The sequence below is a fragment of the Osmia lignaria genome, chromosome 2, assembly GCF_051020975.1.
Source record: "Osmia lignaria lignaria isolate PbOS001 chromosome 2, iyOsmLign1, whole genome shotgun sequence".
NCBI lineage: Eukaryota > Metazoa > Arthropoda > Insecta > Hymenoptera > Megachilidae > Osmia > Osmia lignaria.
In genome coordinates this window covers 11,496,126-11,515,934 of record NC_135033.1, presented here as the reverse complement: position 1 = coordinate 11,515,934, position 19,809 = coordinate 11,496,126, and the positions used below count along the sequence as shown (strand labels likewise).

General features: G+C 42.7%; 1 protein-coding gene across 7 annotated transcripts in view; it reads right to left on the bottom strand.

Moving 5' to 3' along the window:
- Nucleotides 1–548: 548 nt before the first annotated feature.
- The window catches only part of dachs (unconventional myosin-IXb-like dachs), a 60,022-nt gene continuing 40,761 nt past the window's right edge, over nt 549–19,809 (bottom strand). For 6 of the 7 annotated variants that reach the window (XM_034329998.2, XM_034329997.2, XM_034329996.2 and 3 more), the window contains 16 exons: nt 9,971–10,327; nt 8,924–9,210; nt 7,297–7,468; nt 7,046–7,218; nt 6,816–6,975; nt 6,570–6,686; nt 6,235–6,470; nt 5,960–6,149; nt 5,360–5,637; nt 5,089–5,278; nt 4,546–4,717; nt 4,227–4,438; nt 3,766–4,028; nt 3,240–3,512; nt 3,056–3,155; nt 549–2,782 (listed from right to left, as the gene is read on the bottom strand). In XM_034329998.2, the coding sequence (XP_034185889.2) occupies nt 2,625–2,782; nt 3,056–3,155; nt 3,240–3,512; nt 3,766–4,028; nt 4,227–4,438; nt 4,546–4,717; nt 5,089–5,278; nt 5,360–5,637; nt 5,960–6,149; nt 6,235–6,470; nt 6,570–6,686; nt 6,816–6,975; nt 7,046–7,218; nt 7,297–7,468; nt 8,924–9,210; nt 9,971–10,327 (3,338 nt within the window). In that variant the 3' untranslated portion in view covers nt 549–2,624. The remainder of the gene's footprint in view (nt 2,783–3,055; nt 3,156–3,239; nt 3,513–3,765; nt 4,029–4,226; nt 4,439–4,545; nt 4,718–5,088; nt 5,279–5,359; nt 5,638–5,959; nt 6,150–6,234; nt 6,471–6,569; nt 6,687–6,815; nt 6,976–7,045; nt 7,219–7,296; nt 7,469–8,923; nt 9,211–9,970; nt 10,328–19,809) is intronic. The other variant, XM_034329999.2, reaches the window with a different exon arrangement.

The following is a 19,809-nucleotide window of genomic DNA, read 5'->3' as shown; positions in this document are numbered from 1 at the left end:
CGTGGGCCAGGGGACCAGTGGAATTTATGTAACTCGGTTGGCTTGTTTCCGCTCGGTGGGTTACGTTTTCACTTCATGACTCCTTTTGATCCGCGTCACGGTGGACAGGAATTTGGTTAATTATTCGACGGACGATGATACCTTTACGACAGAGAAATTTTACGAAAATATTGTCGGACGGGTTGATTTTAACATCGACATCCAATTATTTATGGATTTCACTGTTTAACAGGGGATGAAATTTAGAGATTAAAGGGTTGAAATAAAGTACAATTAGTGTATATGTTATCGGCAATGTATGAAAAATAGATCTAAATCCTGGTATAAATGATATTAATCTTTCCCAAAATTAAAATTTTAAGTTAAAGACCTTTTAAGATTTTTTCTCATTTTACTAATTTTTAGAATATATAATATTAATATAAAATAATTCTGATGTTTTATACTTTGCCTCAAAACGCCAGGCATTCTATACAATAGATTGCCGGTAACATATTAAATGATTCAGTGCTCTAAAATTAGACAAATCACAGAGCTATAGTTTCAAATACGCTTACACATTTTATTAAAAAATATCTCGACGCACTTACAGCTACCTATACTCGTACTTTAGGCTTCGGTATCTGTAAACTACGTAACATCGTCATACATACTGGTATGTACAGACCCTCGAGATGTTACTCGAGAGAGTTTCTAGGGCGAACTGGTTCTCTCAATGGACGCTTATCGTTTCTAACTGAACGAGTTTTCGTTGTATCTACAAAGCGCTCGTATCTCTACCTTTCCCGATTCAATGTTAGAACTGTGGCGTTATGATTATTCGCGATAATGATAGAATAATATCGAGTAGACCTATCCTTTATACTTATCGTCGAGTTGTCTTACAAAGAGAAGCTTAATCGAATATTATACATGTACAAATACACCGTGCAAGATGATCGAATGTTCTCTTCAATAATCAAAGTAATAATTAAAATAGATAATTAGTTGTTTCATTACGAATTTTTGTAATTAAATGCGTTGGATGGAGAATGATTCACAAAAAGTTGATTATAAGTTTGTTGAATGAAAGTTGAAGAAAATTGAAGGTGACATTCGAAGATTTTCCACGGTATCGTAGCGGCAGATTTCTCTCTAGAAATTGGCACTAAGAATTCAAAGATAGACGAAGGAATACTGTTGGTAAATATCCTCTAACCCTCGGCTTCTTCGAGCCTTTCCCCGTCATGGGGACGCTTCTTCAAATGGTTCCCAAGAGGACTCTTTCAAAGAGGACCCTCTCGATCTTACTTTCTACAATTTTCTTCTTAGACACAGCAAAGTCACCCTTGAAATTGGCCCCCGTCAGCTGTCTACGTTGCTAAACCCTTCTTTCCATCCATGGTAATTTACTGTCCAAAATACCTACACTTGGTACTATAAATAATTTGAATAAACCTATATTGCTATAGGTCCTCTGTATTTCCAGTTAAACACCATTAGAAATTTATAATAAAAATACGTATTTTGCACGGTAAGTTACAAAAAGAAAATAAAAAGAAATTAAGGGTTGAACAACTGATTAATACCCAAAGTTTGCCTTTTGTGACCACAAATTTTCAGTAAATATTTACAGTCGCATTAATACTCTTACTATTACAAGTAAATACTTATTCTTACCTTATTACCTATTTGCATTCACTTTTGTTTACGCCTTGATAACAATGTACTCGAAGCTTTGGGAATTAATGGGTTCAGCAGGGGGCCGACGAGACATCGTTGTTCAACGACGGAGTAAAATCTATGCATACAAGGTTGCTTGTACGTTCTCCCGAGAGTCAGCACCAGTCTCGAAGCTATTTAACGGCTAACATGCTTACTAATTCGAGGATGCACGTCGACGTGCGTGTACTTATCTACATGGAAGACGAACGTGACTCGCAGGGAGGTGGTGCCGCGCAAGAAGGAGAACGTCGACGGTGAGGCTGTGATAAGCACCTGTGTACTGACTTCCGCGTTAAACTCGCTTAACGGCCGGTGTAATTAATTAAAGGACAAAGTTTAATGTCCTGCCGGAAGAGCTGAACGAGTTAAGCTACTTAATCCTGTTCGTGCCCGCTATTTTACCATTTTTCGTTGTCGAAACGACGCCACTGATGGAATGATTTAAAAAGAAAAAGATAACATTTCCGATGCAAATTTATAGAATAATAATCTTTCTCCTCGATGGAAAATAATCACAGAGACGGGGAACGTTTTACTTTATGTATGGAGAATGATTCACAAAGAATACCACAAAGAAGTGGAAAGGATACGTTAAAGGAGATAGAATGCCGGCATAATGGTGGATTACTGTTGGACGTTGAAGAAAAGTAACAAAGGGGAGGAATCCGATTCTACTTCTTTTAAATTAGAACCGACGTGTGCGATGGTCATTACGCCACTGTGATTTTTCAAAGAGAACCTTCGTCCGTCCTGAAGCGAATCAGGCTTCTTCTTTCATTCGTAACCACTGTCTCGGTGAAATCTGAATCCCTTCGTAAGAATTTCGTTTGTTCTTTCGATGGTTCGCTTGAAAATTGAAACGATTCGGTTACACGATGGCATCGATCGAACAACGAGATGGTATTAAATAAATAACGCGTTCAGACGTTAATATTACAAGGTTTCAGTTCCATGAACTGATAAGGCACGTGTAGGGTTGCGTTGTTGTGCTCCACCAAGAGGTGACCCCGTCTAGGAGACGCGCCTACGACCAATACCGTTTCACCCTTAAGCAGAACAACCTCACCCTCACCCTCTTCTGAAAACAGAAACAAATTCTCGTTTATCTGGAAAATGGAAACTGCGAACAGACGAGTGGAACATCCAAGAAGATTGCAAAGATCGCGCAAGGATATACATATTTAAGATCCTATCTCGATTGGTGAATAATTCTAGACTCAAAATTCGAAAACCCCCAGTCAAAGGGTTAATAGCCGAACACAGATTCGAGAAAAGCATCATCACAGTAATTTGGATTTTAGATTTGAATCAAAGTCTATTATACTATCTATAAATTGATAAATTCCCTTACCTGGGAAAGGCATCTTCATGATTCTTGTCTGAGGGTAACCCAATTTCGTATTTCCTGTAACGGTGTAGGATCTACTTGGTGGAACAGGTGGTGGTCGTTCCTGAAACAAAGTTTCAAAGTTCCTGGTTAGAAGAAATTCCACAGAAACGAGATTGTTAGAAAGATTCTTCAAATATCTCTTTACCAAATCGAGTCCAAAGAGGGTGCACGTTTGTTGGATCATCTTCTGATCGGCGCACTTCTCCGAAGGATCGGGCGGTGGTGTACCAGCGATTGGCTGTGGCCTTGGTCGGGTTCCGGTTCCGGTTGCCGTACCAGCCGTAACGTTCCTTTGAACGGTTCCCGTGTTGGCCGACGTGGGCTGTTGCGGCTTCTTCTGACCGATCCCGGAAGTCACGCCTATCGTGGTCTTTCTCAAAGGCCATCTTCTACGCACTCGCCAGCCTCTCCACGTAGCCTAACGGTAAAGAAATAAACGATACCCTTATAAATTTCTTTAAACTCCATCTAATTTCCTGCCCCACGAAACGAAATAAATGATATTTTTCTTTAAATTTCAAATACCCTTTAAAGATTCGAAATAATAGAAGAGTACAAGGCGGAAATCTGAAGGAAGAAAATAATATACGACAGTTCGTTCAAAAGGAAATCTCGCGTTTTAAGTTTCCGTAGTAATTAGGAGATAAGGTAACCGCGAAAAATTGCATTACTTGTATCACGGTGGCGGCTTTCCTGCGCGTTTCCGAGCGCAGATTCTCAAGCTGTTGCCTAATGCCCTCGCTCAAGAAGATGTGCCTTTTACCGAGAGCCCAGCTGGTACTCGCGCCGAATTTGCTCTTCAATTGTTGAGCGTTTTGCAGGATAAGCTTCGTATCCTCTACGGCTTGCTCCTCCGCACGGCGAAGCTGCTTGAACGGCGCGATTAGCCTGTACCTTGCGTTGAACGCTTTGAAACGCATTCTGTGTGGATATCCTGCAAGTTTTCGCGACATCGATGATATTCGCGATGAATTCAGCCTTTATATTCATTTTATTATGCAACTCGTCCGAAAAAGAAGAGAGAAGTTGTCAAGTTAATTCATAGTTCCTTGGGGAAAGAGCAGACACGAGCCACCGAACGATTACGGGATAAGATAAATTCGGTGTTTGAGATTCGAGTTTCAAGACGTACCGCCAGCCATTAAATTCACTGTCTCCAGAACTTGAAGTGATCGTATCTGACGCATAGTCACGGCCCTGTCTAGATGGAGGGGTGTCTCGGTGCCGTTGCTCCTAATGCACCTGACGAAATGGGGTCGCGCGTGGACCAGAGTTCTCAGCAGATTATCCAACCTCGTATGAAAGTCCTGTGTTAACGTGGAGATAGGCTCGTCGCCGTTCAGACTGGAAACGAAGAGGATTAAGCTTCGTCAAGACGATGATGTAAGAAATTCTTCGTTTTTAAATAGGGATGCATTTATTGTCAATCGTTAGACAGGTGAGAAACTTACAGATCTGTGTGAGAAGTTGGTGATATCCTAAAGCTGACACCCCTTGGTACTGTGTCACTCGCGTACAATGCTTTCAATTCACTGCCAAACAGATGAGTGGCGAAACCAAAACTGCAGGTGTGTTTGTAAAATACAGCTACCAAGTCGTCAGGTACCACGTCTTTGTTGGTATCTTTTAGAAAGAAGAGTAACTTGTAAGAAATTAAATCTCTTGATCTCTGTAAGAGACATTTCCCTTAGTACAAGGGAAAAGTTAATATCAAAGTCAGAATTTTCAAGTTTCTACGTCTCAACGAAAATGAGAAAAGTAGCAGGGGAGTTTGAAACTCCGTGGATCGCCGACTATCCGGACGAATTCTTCGTATTCATAAGGGAACTTAATATGAGGAAAAAGTCAATATCGAAGTTAGAATCTTTAAATTCTACGTTCTCTTCGAGGAAGAATTGAAAAGAGTAAAAGAGGATCGCGGTGCGGTTATTTGAATCTATAACAAATGAAATTCTAACTGAGGTTAAATCCTCTGGAAATTGTTCCATGCGTACCAAGGAAATCGGACGCGTCGTAAGTCACTCTTCCAGCGAAATGCTGAATCCCGAAGGATCTGCCATCGACGGTTCTAGGTTCGAACAGTCGTGGATTTTGTTTGTGTTGCACTTTCACCTTTGCTACGTAGCTTTCAGCGGTGCCTCGTATCGAACACTCGACGTCCAGCATGCTCAACAACCCTGTACGCTGAGGAACGAATCGTCACACGAATGATACGTCTCGTCAATTTCCAAATATGTCTTAGATACTCGAAGTCTGATGGCTCACCAAGGAGGATATCAGATCGATACACGGCACGTTGTCGACGTAGTCGACCTCCACGTCGCATCGTATACCCTCGTCGCGGCAACTCTCGATCGAGCTCTTGAATATGTGGGTGTTGTAGAAGTGTTGCATCGTCTCCGCGCACAGATTGATACACAGGTGTTCCAGCTGGCTTGGTTTCGGATCCTCGAACCCGAACATGTCCAGGATCCCGATGAACCCGTCTGTCGCGTGTCTGACCGCGTTGTTCAACGCGGTCATGCTCCTGGAACCGGTGCCACCTGCACATGACACGAGAGATCCATGCTGATAGGAGAGAGAAAAAAAAATGGGCACCCAAGCGTCACGATAAGGGTGTTAATACGTACCTTACTTTATTCGTATAATATTTAAATTCTTCTAAATAAACTTCGGTAGAACGGGCTCCTTGTATAATAAGTAGGAATTTGAATCAATTTTCTTATATAAAATGGTACGTGGTTATTTTGACTTGATATCAACGTTATTTTTTTTACAATATTCTCAACCGACAAAGGTAACAAGCTAGGACTTATAATATAGAGTCTCCGCAAAAATCTATCTTCGCAATTTGATTATATATACCTGCAGAGCTACCAATGGTAGAAGCATGCTGACTGGTCACCTCGGCCTGATTGTGAACGGACTCGTTCGAGTCCGAGGACAGCGTGCCAAGCGTGGAGCCTAATCTCTTCAGGCTGTTCGCTCTCCTCACAATAGTAGCCACGGTGCGACAGTAGAGCGCTTTCGCCAGTGAATCCCTGGTCATGTTAGACTGCGTAAAGAAACACCCTTCAACATGATTCCTCTTCAACAACGCGCGATAACACGGAGAGGTGCAAGGAACGAATCGACAGTACCATATTCGCATCGCAAACTGACTTCACCAGTTGGCCACGAGCATTGTGAGTCCTGGAGGTGAGTCCTCGCAACAAGGCAGGCGGTGGTACTCCCAGCAACGCTGCTACCGAGGCTAATTCGCTTTCCCCGATCACGCCTACTTCTACGCCGGGTCTGTCCGCGAAGCCAACGTTCCCGAGGATCAGCACAGCGGCCAAAACTCGAACCACATCCAGGAACGGTATACCTAACACACCTGTAGAGGATTTCCGGTGTAATTCGAAGGATTGGATGTGATTCTCTCGGACTAATTGATTCAGAGACGAAATGGATCATCGTGAGGGTAGCAACATACCGAGACAAGCCTTCCAAGCTTGAAACCTGACAGCATCCTCGGCCTCGTCTTGCCTGGTGTCTCCGTGCTGCAGGTACCTCAGGTTCTTCAGGTTGTAACTCTCCAAATTAAGCTTGACTATGGAGAAAATAAAAGAAGAAATTCTTTGCAATTATCTCTATTATATCTTACAGTGTAAACGAATGATCAGGGAACGTGTACTACAGTGTTATCCTTGTGATTGATGATTGGGATTCAATGATCTACCTCTTTCCTCGTGAGACAATCCTGCCAACATCTGATAAAATATATGATAGTTCTTCTCGTCCGGCAGGGGCCTGATGACTCGCGTTTGGTCCAAGAAATAACAGTGTATCTTCGTCCTGTACAAAGCGCCGTCCGTAACCTGAACCTCGATAAAGTGGCCCTATAGAAAGAAACGCCTTAGTCTCGTCGATTTCTCGGTGGAAAAACGATCGTGGAAGTTTGTCACGTACTATCCTAGAACTCTCCGAGTTGGTGGCAGTCTTAGCGGATCCAAGAGACCTGAGAACCGTGAAAGCTGCAGCCAAGTGTTTAAACGCGTCCGTTTCTGGACCACCTCCAGCTACGTCGAACAATTGCCTGAGTAACAGCATGGACGCGTAAGTTTTTCCCGAACCACTGGTTCCTGAAGAGAACACGGTTCAAACGTAAATGTAACTTTATTTTCCTTTGAAAAATGATAAGGAGGTGGTCGATTGTTTACCGGATAGGATTATCGCTTGCGGATAGCCGGTTTCCGATTGCTGTCTCACGGTTTCCTGAACGACTTTGTTCAACTGGGGCGCCAATGGTACGGCCCTGGTGCTCGTTAAGGTCAATGGATTGCCGACGTCCGTATAAGGATTGATACAGACCAGTATCGGGCCCACGTTCGTCTGAAATGCATTTTCGGTTATCTTACTTGTTCGTACTCCCGGTTGCTACCCCCTTTTGACATTCGCATCGCGGCTTTGTAGATTGACACCGGGGACGACGGTATCGCCCGTTTGTCATTATCAAGCTACGGCTGTTCGGACTCTGAACACCTTGCAACGAAAGCTCTCTACCTACCAGATGATTAATCGTGACTCGCAAGTCTAAGAGAGTTAATGACAGCAACACGTGACGTTGGGGGGGGGACATTCATCTTGCTTTGACCTGGCCGAATGAACGCGACGGTTTGTTATCCGCGGGGATGAAAATCAATTGGACTTGCGCGATAATATTTCGCGGCTCGTCGTAAATTCCTGGATAATAGCCCTGGAATTGGGATAAAAGAAGAGTCGAAAATCGAGACAGTTTGGGCGGGGAAGGTTAACGGCGCGATGGAGCAGAGACGAGGGGAACGGCGAGAGAGGCGGCGAAGGAGGTAAAGAGTAAGAGGGTGGTGCAACAGGCTACGAGCGGCCAGGCTTTGGCGGGCCTTGATTCCTATTAGAAGCCCACCTAGAGAAAGCAACACGCCGTGGAACGAACAAAAAGGTGAAAAATGCCCGAAAGGTAAGTGGGGAGAGTAGAACCGGTCCCATGTCAGGCCCCATGGGCTGCGATGCCCTCTCGATTCTCGCTGCTGAGAGCTTTCGAGCTGCCTGCTAGTATAAATTGCTCGTGCTTAGATTCTTCTTATGAATATCACTTGCCTCTTTCTTCGTTCATCAGGTTAAGACAATTATGAAATTTCGAATTATCAAGAAATACATTTTTCCATAAAAATCTTGTTTCGCTATGTTCGGAACACCATCGCCCTGATGGTCGTTAAAATTTTTAACGGTATCTAAATTCAGGCAACAATCTCGACGCATCTCGGCTTCGTCGCTGTTTACGAAGCAATAAACGCGTCAGATAAAGGAAAGGAAGATTCAAGATGTATTTTGTAAGACTGATGTAGGAAAAACGAGGAGAAAATGCGGAGGAAAGAGAAAATGAGCCTTCTGTTCTAGTAGCTGGTCGTGTCTGAGAATCAAGCATTATGAATCCCGAAGGAGGTAAGTTCGATCGATAGAGAGAGCATAAAAGATCAATTAGCGCAGAAATTACGAGCACCCTTATAAATCTCTAACGAAGTACATGCTGAATAATGAACCTATCTCGTCTAATCGACCTCCATTTTTTGTTCTCTTATTCTTGAAACTCGATGGCATTTTTTGTTACTTTATATTAATCGCCGTCTATTGGTGGGATCGTAAGCTTCTGTAATATATTAACGTAATATAAAATGAACATTGTACAACTTGTTATAAAAAAGAAGAAAAGGTGTTTAAATGCTTATATTTACCTAAGATAGATAAGAGTAATGGAAAATGGTAAAAATGGCTTAAAATGAGGAACTATGTTGAAAATTAAACACTCACGTGGTATTGTTTCGCGCAAAATCGAGCCTGCAGACACTTGAGCACAGCATCTTCCGTTAGTGGTCCAGGTAAATGAATTAGGTCGTCCAAGGTCGTGGCGGTTGGAGGGCCTGACGTACCGGTGCTGCCTTTTGTAAAACATCGATGCTGACCCTGATTGCTCTTCGCGTTCTTCACATCGGCGATGATGCTGGAAATGGGTGGCGAACGCAGGCATCCGAGTGCTGTCACGCAGGATACTATACCGTCATCCGGTATTCCATTATGACGCTTTGGAGAATCTAGATCTGTAAAGAAACGTGGAAACGATCTTACGATAACACCTGACACACTATTTCGCGACAAGTTCTCGACCAAACTAGAAACATCAAGTCAAAATGCATTGATTTCAATAACTTCAAGGCCAACTGGTTTCATAATTTTCAAGATTCAAGAAATCTAAAAAAAAAAAAAAAAGAAGCGAAGAGAGGAAACAAATAGAAAGCAAACGATAATAACGAGATCTCGATCAAATGGAAACGAATCGCGGTTAACTGTACACGCGTGCAATTTATCCGGGTCGAAGCGGGGCTCGATTAACCGGAAGGAATTCGAGATCAGACGGGGGGCTATCGAGCGAATAAACCGTTCTCAGCGTGCAAACAGTTTTATTTCTCTCGTTGGTTGAAATCGCGAAGGGTCCCATTTCAAAATAAACCATGAATCGCTCCTGCTCCGATACTTTCCTTTATCGTTGTTTTTTAATCAATTCAAAAATATCATAAATGTTATTTTCCGTCATCGAGTCACGTCAGACCGTTCGATCGAAGGTACCATTAAATCATCATCGAATACAAGAAACCCTATAAATCTATTCCTAGAATCAAATCGAAGATAGAGGAAGAAAGAAAATTTTCCTTCCATCATATTTCATCCCCTCGGATCCCACGTCAGCCTATTTCTCTTTCTCTCCTGTCTCTGTCATACAACAATCATCTTCGATCACCCACTGTGTCCCAACATGCATCGTGTTCCGGTGAGATACGCGTCTACAGCCGGGATACTGACCGGATATTAAATTATTAGCTGCGGTCGAGTTGTGGCCAAGCGTGTTCGCGCCGGCGTGATTGACGTGCGGATGAACGATCGCGGACGCCGTCAACGTGTGTCCCGAAGGATGACCGAGGCCATGGGGTAACGTGCCAGCCAGCGGTAACGTTGTCCTTGGTGGTACAGCGGGTGCAGGAGACGATGGTACGACACCTTTTTCCGGGCTCTTCGATAGGGGCGCGGACGCGACTACGTTCGGCCCTGAATTGTTTGGCGGCTGGTTCACGTGCAGCCGGTTCCTCAGGGTCACCAGTTCCGTGCTCAGGCTCCTCAGACGCTGCTGTAGGTGCACCGCTTCGTTCGACGACGAGGCATCTGCAAAAGGCAAACGGGAGCGTGAGCTGCGTACCTTCCTCGTCCATCGATGTTTCCCGAGTTATAGAATGATTATCGATCGTTAAGGTACTAGAGTGATTGGAGATTATTCGGGTGGCTCGAGGAGATAGTCAGTGGGTCAAGAAGTTTAATTCAATTGAAAATTTCTTAACAAGAACCTTGATATGTATATAGATTGTTTGCGGAGTGGCAGACACCCTGCTGTTGAGATGATACTGTTGGGACACGTTAGGAATATTGATCGACTGGTTGAGAGTAGCCAACGCCTGCACTGTCATACCGGAAATGACCATATTCCGATATACGATATTGCAATACAAATGAATAATAATCATTAAGCATCTATGGCTGTGATTTAATTATCTATCTTCTAATTTCTACGTTTCATTTATCAAAAGTATAAGAGACCGTTCGGTGAGAAACGAGTCGGTCATCAGCGACGATAAAAGGGTTATCGAACATTTGTACGTGCCACGGGAAATAGTGTATCGCAAATTCGAACCGGGTAACCGGGTCGTATTCTAAATGAATTATTTCTATGCGTAAAATGGCCGAGCCGCGTTCGACGTGTGTACTGTGCATTCAGGACACGCGAACACGCGCGCCCATGAGTCCACTTTTCACGAGGATCCGTTGAATTTTCCAACGTGTCCACATTATCGACAATTTACCGGCCGCTAAAGGCACAACGAACGAGCCGTTTCGTTAATAGCCTGGCCACACGGAAAATTACTTTTCCAAACGCCGCACGAACATCGTGAATATTTCAGAGAAATTCCGTCGTCGTCAAAAATTCCCACGACCCACCGCCCATTAACCGTACATCGGACAAACAAGAATTATTTATCTGCTTTATAGCGATACGACCACGCTTCGTGATTCTATCCCGCGTACAAATTTCCCACTCGCCATGCTAATGAGATGGAAAATCGGAAAAGTGTTGGCTTTATCAAAAATTCATATCGAAATACTCCCTCGACGTTTGTCATCGAGCATTCCGCTAACAAATTGTTCGAATATCATCGGATACGTATCGGTGTCCTGTTCGATCGCTAATCACCGGTACGTTATGGTAAATCGGCGTTAAAGAAAAATAAAAAAAAAGACATGGTTCGGAATGGTCGGAACGAAACGCTTTTCAACAGGCACCAGTTCGACTGGTTTCACGAATATGGGACACGGATCGGCCGGTTCCGTGGTTCGTGGTGAGCAGATATGCGAGCTCGGTTTGTCATAGGGGAACGGACGTGTACGTTTTTTAAATGTTCCGATTAGAAACCAGTATATCCCGTCGCGAGGAGAAACGAGCCGCGATAACGTTAATCCTGACGTGTTGCCCTCCTCTAGATGGAAAATTCAGATAGACCGTTGTTACCTTGCTTCCAAGACACCGGTACACATGCTGCAACGATCCAATTGATGTCTTTACGATTTTATCGCCTCGAAATGCCGTGTTAAACCCTACGTTCCGTCGCTTTCCTAATAATTACCTGTTTTCATTAATAAAAGAATCCTCCCATTCACGAATTATCGATTCCACGATTACCATAAAATCGTTATCCGTCTTGTCTACATCGCACATGTTTAATGGCGTTGAAAAAAAAAAAAAAAAAAAAAAAAAAAAAAAAGAGACGTTGGACAACAGGTGTCTTCGAGTGTCAAAACGAAACTCGGCCCTCATAAAACACCTGTCCCCTAATCACCGAACCTAAGCCGGCTATGCTTAATGCGTTGACCGGGCAAATAAAAAACGTGTCGACACTACATTGATCCTTTAATTTAAATAAAATCAGTGATTATATTTATACTCGATACGTTTAATCCATGACACCGATGGTTCCAGGAACGATCGACCCCGTTAAATGAACGGTGCGCTCCATCTGGAACTAGATCTTCCGCTAACGATCATGACGCTCGATTAACTGAAAGGCACAAAAGGAAAGAGACAACGAAAAAAAAGGTGCTTTAATCAAAGCTGTTTACCAGGTCCGTGAAAGACACCTGTCGATTCAACGTCAGGAGGTCAGGCCGCGAAGCGACACACCTGTCAACGGGCTTGACAGCCACGCTGGTGACAGTTCCTCTCGAGCTGGTTTTCCATTGTGCCTTAGATTAACGGTGCTCGGTAGACAGGGTGCTGTCTCCGCAAAGTCGCACACGCGTACGGAATGGCAAGTTTCCTCGTGCAGAATTCGCCGAGCAAAGAGAGCAATCTCGCGAGAAGACGGAAAGCAAGCACTACAGAGCCTCGGCCTTGTTCTTCTTCCCCGCCCCACGGAACTCGCTGTATTTTATTTTATTTTTTCTCTCTCTCTCTCTCTTCTACTCTTCGGGGAAACTTGGACGGAAAATCTCGCTGCCTAAAGAGACTGTGAAAGTAACTTTCTTTTTATTTTTTTCTCTCAGCCGGTTTCCGTGCTGCGAAAAGCATCGCGGCAAAGAGAACTTCGCGGTTTCCGGCAGGTATCGCGTTGAGGAGAAAAGGAAAACGTGGTACTGGGAATAATCGTATTCTTGTTTTCCATGCGGTTGGATTAACCCTTGGAAAGCAGAATCTCGATTGTGATTCAGACTTACAGGAGGTATACAATACGGTTGAGTAATAATCTTCTGTTATGAAAAAGTTTCAACTTGAAGTTCCTGCATTAACAAATAGAAACAATGATAAACCGTGAATAGGCTCTGCGGTGTTTTTTAAATAGATTTTTGATATAGAACAAACCAGCGATCTGTACGTACACCAGAATCGCCGTTGGTTTGATATTTATTGCATTATCCAGCAGTGTTCCGGCTGGATTATCTGTCAGACGTTGCATTATCGTATCGAATGCCGAAACGATCCCACGTTTGAGACTGGAGAACGCGGAACAAGCGTGTAAATAATAGAACGCGTGTACCTATTCGAGGGGCTGTTGTTAAATCGCTTATATCCAAGTCCTCCGAGCCCTCTTACGTAACGAATCTCGTGGTCCAGAAGTTGATTGAAACACCGAGGTAGACGATCTATCGGTCGAAACAGCGAGAGAAACGTTTTCCTACGAGGGAAATTAGGATAACTTTCAAAGAGAAGATGAAACCAAAAACGAGGGAAATAGAAGTTTATCCGGGGAAGATAAAAGCAGAGTTAAAGTATAAGCCAGGAAAAAGGCGAGATTAAAGAGAGGAAGAAATTGAGAAAGAAAAAAGAATGTCAAAAGCAAGAGGAAAACTTAACGGGGCAAACTTTAAAGGATGAAAGGGACGTAGAATAAAACAACAATCCAAAGAAATAAGATTAATGGTACCAAGAACGGTAACAAAAAACTATGGAAAACCGAAAGAAATACCGCAGAGAGGAATTAGAATAACGTTCAAAGAGAAGCTTGAACCAGAGTAAAGAGAAAAAGGATAAAAAGGTGTAGTCGAAAAAGAAAGCCAAATAAGGACGAGGGGAGAAAAATTAACCGACAAAAATATGGATCGTATACAGGAACAAGGTAACAGTTTAATAACCTGTTTGTTTGGCAGAGCAAATACATCAGGATTCATAAAAGCATACGGCAAAAAAGGGGTGAAAATATTGTACTTTCGATCGCGTGAGCCATTGAAAAGTCAAACCGTGGCTGAAAGCGATACAAACAGATTTTATTCGACAACAATGTATTATTTACTTTGAAACCAGATTACGTTCAAGTGGCAGCGGTAGTTACAAACAAAATATTTTTATCAGTTAGAATTCGATGTTTTTCGTGACCGGCATACAGGATCTCGTTAATTGAAACGGATGTCGAGATTCGCGCTGTCGATAACGATCGAGTAGGGGTATTTTTTATTTTCCACGGAGAATTGATCGAATTTCGTTGAATATCTGTTGAAAATTGCTTTGGATTGACCGTTTGAAAAAAATGAAAAAAAAAAAGGGGGGGAGCTGAACAAAAAATTGTTGAAAGTTAAACGGACTGCTTCCCTCTTTGGCCATTTATCGTATCGCAAGATTGACACTACTCTCTGCGAAAATAATTGACGAAACGAACGCGTACGGGAATCGAACGCTCGATGGGCTTCGCGTTTTTTGAAAAAATTCATCGTGTTATCTCGATCGATGAGGAAATATCACTCGAAAGAGGAGATTTGTTTGAGATCAACGGTGAAAGCTGAAGAGATCCTCCTGTGAAATATTTTTATTTTTGTGGAAATGAAATAAAAATCTGCTTCTTCTATATAAACGATAAATGTAAATACCAAAGCAAAGCAATTTTATAAAATCCACAAATTCTGTAATTAATAAATTTTTACTTTTCAAAACTACACAAATCCCCGAAAAATCGGTATTTTGAACAGAATGAAAGGTAGGGGAGGATGATGTCCCACGTTTCAACGAGTCGTATCGACGATTTCATTGAACAACAAGCAGTCGTCAGTTAGCGCGCGAAACGAGGATCGAATAGACGATAGAAGCGATCTCGTACGATGATTAATCATCCTCGCTTTCCATGGGTCCTGGTGAACGGCATACATATTTCTCCATGGGAGAAACCCATACTCGTGGAGTGACTGAGAAACGAGAGACAAACGAAAAAGGACGCTAGCATGGCAGGTATACGATGCAAGAAGAAGAAGAAGAGAAGCAGGTCCTACTGCGGCGGAATTAAAGCGAACAGGTACCTTCGGGGCTGAATGCTCGTTCGAAGAAAACAGGTTCTTTTTCGTCGTCTTCTTCTCACGGCTTCTACACCCCATTCGCGTTAACTTTCCAGCGAACCAGAAAGAAGAGAAGGGCTGACTTTTATTCGTGACAGGAGGGACGTAATGTACTCGTTTGAGAATCACAGGCCGCCCCCTCTTTATCTAACAAGTGTTTAACCTTGGTACATGGATTGGGCCAAATTGACCCGAAATCGAAATTATGTTATTCACGTTCGAATGTAGAGTTGGATGATTTGATAGGAAAATTGACGAATGCAATATTCGATAGAGGCGATAATTCAGGGCCGGCTCTGCGATAATTGATTCACACAGGAGTTAATTAATTATGGTTTTTACTATCAATTGATTAGTATAAATTTGACAATATATGGAGAGATCGTTTTTGAAGGAATGCAAAGTATCTTGTTCGATCGAAACATCTTTCTTCTTATCTAACCGAGCACGTTGAACAAACGTGTTTAAGATAGCCCCTCGCTGTCTCGCCTCTCTTTTTCTCGCCACTTTCGGTTCCTTGTTTAAGAATGCACTTGATTTCGTGGCAGCCGAGGAATTTGATTATGGTATAATATAGTGTAAATTAACACATCAGCGGGCGGATGAAGTGAATGTAAGGAGAATTCAATAAGAAATAAAAATTGATGTGTCAACGATTCAGTTTTAGTTAGGAAACGCAATATGTATTTTGACGCTTCGATTAGGCGAAGAAACGAAACTTTGCGCATCAATTTTCATTGATTTCCACGAAACAGTGATACTAGAAGTTTCATTACTGAAATAGACGTGTCTCCGTACTATCTCGGATAATGAACCCTTCAACGTTCTTCGGATCTCTCGTTAATCTAGATGACAGTGGTATTTGAAATAATTTCTACGCTGTGCTATTCTAAACCTCCATCTCCCTCCTGCCACATTATCGACTACTAATAATCCATCACAAAATAACCGATAAATCGATCAAGAATATTGATATTGGAATGTTGATTATCGTTGCTGAAGTCGGTATCATTATTGATACCGAGGTACCAATATTAATAAGAGAATATCAAAGATTATATGACTTGGAAAAAATATCGAAAACCACTGTGCTAATTAATAAGTTTCTCTATTTGAAAATGACTCTCTTACCGTCGCACTTCGTACCTGAACGAGCAGTATAAATCGAATACAGCTTAAATGGCACAATTTGTGCTGAAAAGGTCACTCTAGAAAACACGTAGCAAGCAATCTTCGAGTGATAGAAAGACCGGAACTAACGACCAGGGAAAACTGTTCGAGGAAAGGGTCGAAAAAAGGTATAAAAGCGTTTTCTCCTTGGCGCGTGCAGGATGCAACTGAAATTTTTAGTCCACTTCTCGAAATAAGGAAAATAGAATGAAAATTTTAATTGGACGATGGAAGAAAAAGGAAAGTACATTTTCGGTAAACTCGTAATCGAGGCAACTCGATCTTGTTTAACGGGGTGTTTCGAAATGGTTCAACGTGTTTGAAGTTTCAAGATCGAAGCTACGCTACTTTAATACCTGCAATTCGCTACCGACGTTCCGAAGTTCATTTTGATCTTTCACAAATTGCTTGCCAATTAACTATGCTCTCTTCGAAACATCATCATTGCAGCTAGGAGTTAGGTGTTCGCGTTAAAACTCGCACAAACTTGTTACCGGTACGCGAGCTCGTTAGCTGGAAGCTGTCTTCGACTTCAATATTTCTTACTGCGAATAATTCTAAAAGAAATTCCGCGGAGAAGATAGAAAATTTCTACGAAAAATTCTAAGTCAACGAAATGTATTCAAATTTTTTTCCTCGGCCAATTTTCCCGTAAATTTCCATACAAATAGGTGGAGGATCTTCCCAAAAGAGAATCACAATTTCTCTCACGTGTGAACGATCCTTAAGGGCAGAGAAACAGCCAGGATTAACCCGCATCTGATTAGACCCCGAGGTCGAGCGAACCTCTCTCACGTGCAAACACACAGTCACACGCACGCGGTCCCCTTTCTTCGTGGTTCCTTTGTACCGGCGCGAAGGTGGAGGAGACGTACGAGTTTCGGTTTCACTGGAAAGGTCGTGAAAAAGGTAGCCATCGACTTTCTTCGACTTCTCGGAAGGTACACGCATTCCCATCGTCCCGCGTCATCGTTTCGCGTGAGATAATGCGCGATACCTTCGCCTCTGGCCCCGTGTCCGCGAAAATTTCTGGCTACCCCCTGCACGCCGACCCCTCCGCACCTAACTCAGAGACCCGCTCTTTTCGACCGTTTCTCCCTCGAGGACTTTGTTTTCGCTTGTTTTAACCGCGGCTGATCTCGCCTTCGGTTACTCGAACACGAAGGATCCTCTTCTGTATTCTTATTTTTTTTTTTACGACTTTCCTACTTCTCCTTTTGTGGGTGGAGAGGAAGATTCTACTCGTTAAAGGTGGTTTCAACGGTTTTATAAACATGTAAATTAGCGAGAAGCTGCGGTGAATTGGAAATCGAAATTGGTCAGATTTACCGTGACAATTAAACATAAAGTACACGGGAATGTAAGATTGGGGAAAAAGAGCAGAAGGGAATTTGTTGGATATTGTAAGAAATAACGGGGAAATTTGCGGATAAAGAAGAGGGTTTATGGACACGAAACAGCTGGATTTCGTTAAAATGACCTAATTGCATGGAGAGCGTGGGAGAAATATATCGTTCTCCCCAAGGAGGTCTTAAAGTGGATCAAGCAACACAGATTGTAAAATTTTGCCTAGAAAATAAGGAAGAAAAATTTTCCATACACTGTACCTTCTGTCAAAACGATATCTTTAAAAGTTAATCAAGTAATCTCCAAGTAGAAAATGTTATTCTAGCCAGTAAAGGAGGACCTTTTTACCTCGAAGTAATCACAATCAGCACGCATCAGCACTTCGACGAGAAATGTTCTTTCATCGAAAGTGGCACTAGAGCGGCCCCCGACAATACCTAAAACGTCGTGTTCCCAAAAGGACAGGTAACCCAGGCATAAATCTCTCATTGTGATGGGGCGAAGGGATAACGAAAGGTCGAGGGAACGACTCGTTTGAGCTACCGACACGTTAAATCTTCGATTGTGAACGTCACTTAAAACGACCTGTGTATATACAGAGTGAAAAAGAAAATATAGACGTGTATCCGTGTAGGCTATCATCATGGATGGCCACACGATTCTTTCGGTTAGCGAGCTTTCAAGCCACTCGATCGGATGGAGTTCGAGAGTGCTCGAAAATCCTGAGCACCGTTAAAATTGAATAAAACAGAAGTTTCGCCGCGAATTCGAAACTCTGGCTTACCTTTGCATCGGCAACATCCGAAATGCATTATTTAAGCGTGCTTCTTGTAAAACCGAGCCAAATATCATTAATATTTGATCGTTCCAGGTAACTGGAACGTGGAAAGTATCACGAAGAAACTAAAAGTCCCCGTGCATCTTTCTTGATTATTTATTTTTATTACAAATGTCTTTGCAGTCCCAAGCAGATTTACTTGAAATATTAACAATTTTCTATCTAATTTCTAAAAGGACAATCGTCATCTACGACGAGCAATAGCGTATTCGAATCACTGATCATTGTAAAAGGAAATAACGATCGTACACACAGGACGTTGGTGTAATATCCAAAGGATCTACTAGATCTCGTTGGATGAATCTCGAGGCCATCGCTAGCCTCTCGGCATAATACGCGTTCGTGTTTATCTGGTCGTCAGTGTGCACACGTATCAGTGGCGCACGTGGTGCACACACCAGCTAACAGGAACCGGACAGTTACAGTGGATGTGGATGTACATTCGCTTAGGCCATTGCCCTGCATAAATCCGAGCGAGAGGATCGCGAGATGCAACCAACAGTGTCTCCTCCGCTTCCAACGTTCCCTCTGTTCGCCGACTTTATTCCCTGAACTTTCGAAGATGGGTCAAGGGAGTCCTCCGCTGGGACCAGCGGTCAACGTTTCCTCGGGAAAGAATGTCACCAGGGTGGACTGGGAATAAAACGGATCGACAGGAACTTTGCTCGTGATTTTCATTCTTTCGGAAATCGTGATGAAAGTTAAAATAGAAGAAGCATAAATGTTCATCTTTGTTTCTTCGTATCATTTAGCCAAACGATATTTCACGTTAGACCTTCGAAATCATCTAGTAGCTAAAACGATGGTTCGGAAGGAAAGAAAACGGCAATCAACTGAATTGTTACGAGCTGAATGGCGAACAGCATCGTCCGTAACAGCGGCCATAAATTTCATCGTTCCACTGCACGTGTTCGAACGTAACTCGCGAGCCTCGATTGGTCAATCGTCGGTAGTGTTACTTAATAACGGAAATCAGTTTATCGGCAATTTTCCACGGGACGTAAACAAAACGCGAGAAAAGACGTTGGCGTGAGATCCAACGACCGATTGCGATATTTCCACGAAGAAAGTAACTTGGAAAAGAAGAACGACGTTGTACGATGCTGAGGAGGTGTACGTTGATGATACGGAAAATGATGCTTTTTTTTCTGGTGTCATTTCCGAGCGAATAGCATAAGGAATGACAGATAAAACGATGATAAAGTATTTAATGTTTCAACGCGTGGTTTATGAGGGGAAACAATATGCCTCGGGGGATTAATGCATAAAGCAAAGAGTTACGATTGCTATCACGAGCAGGAAGGAAAATAAACCGTGATGAGATAATAAATTTCGTTAACCGACTCGAGAGTAGAGAAACACAGAGAAAGACATAGGGAAAGGGGTTAGATAAAATTGGGGAAGAGGTGAATAAAATTCCCGGTTT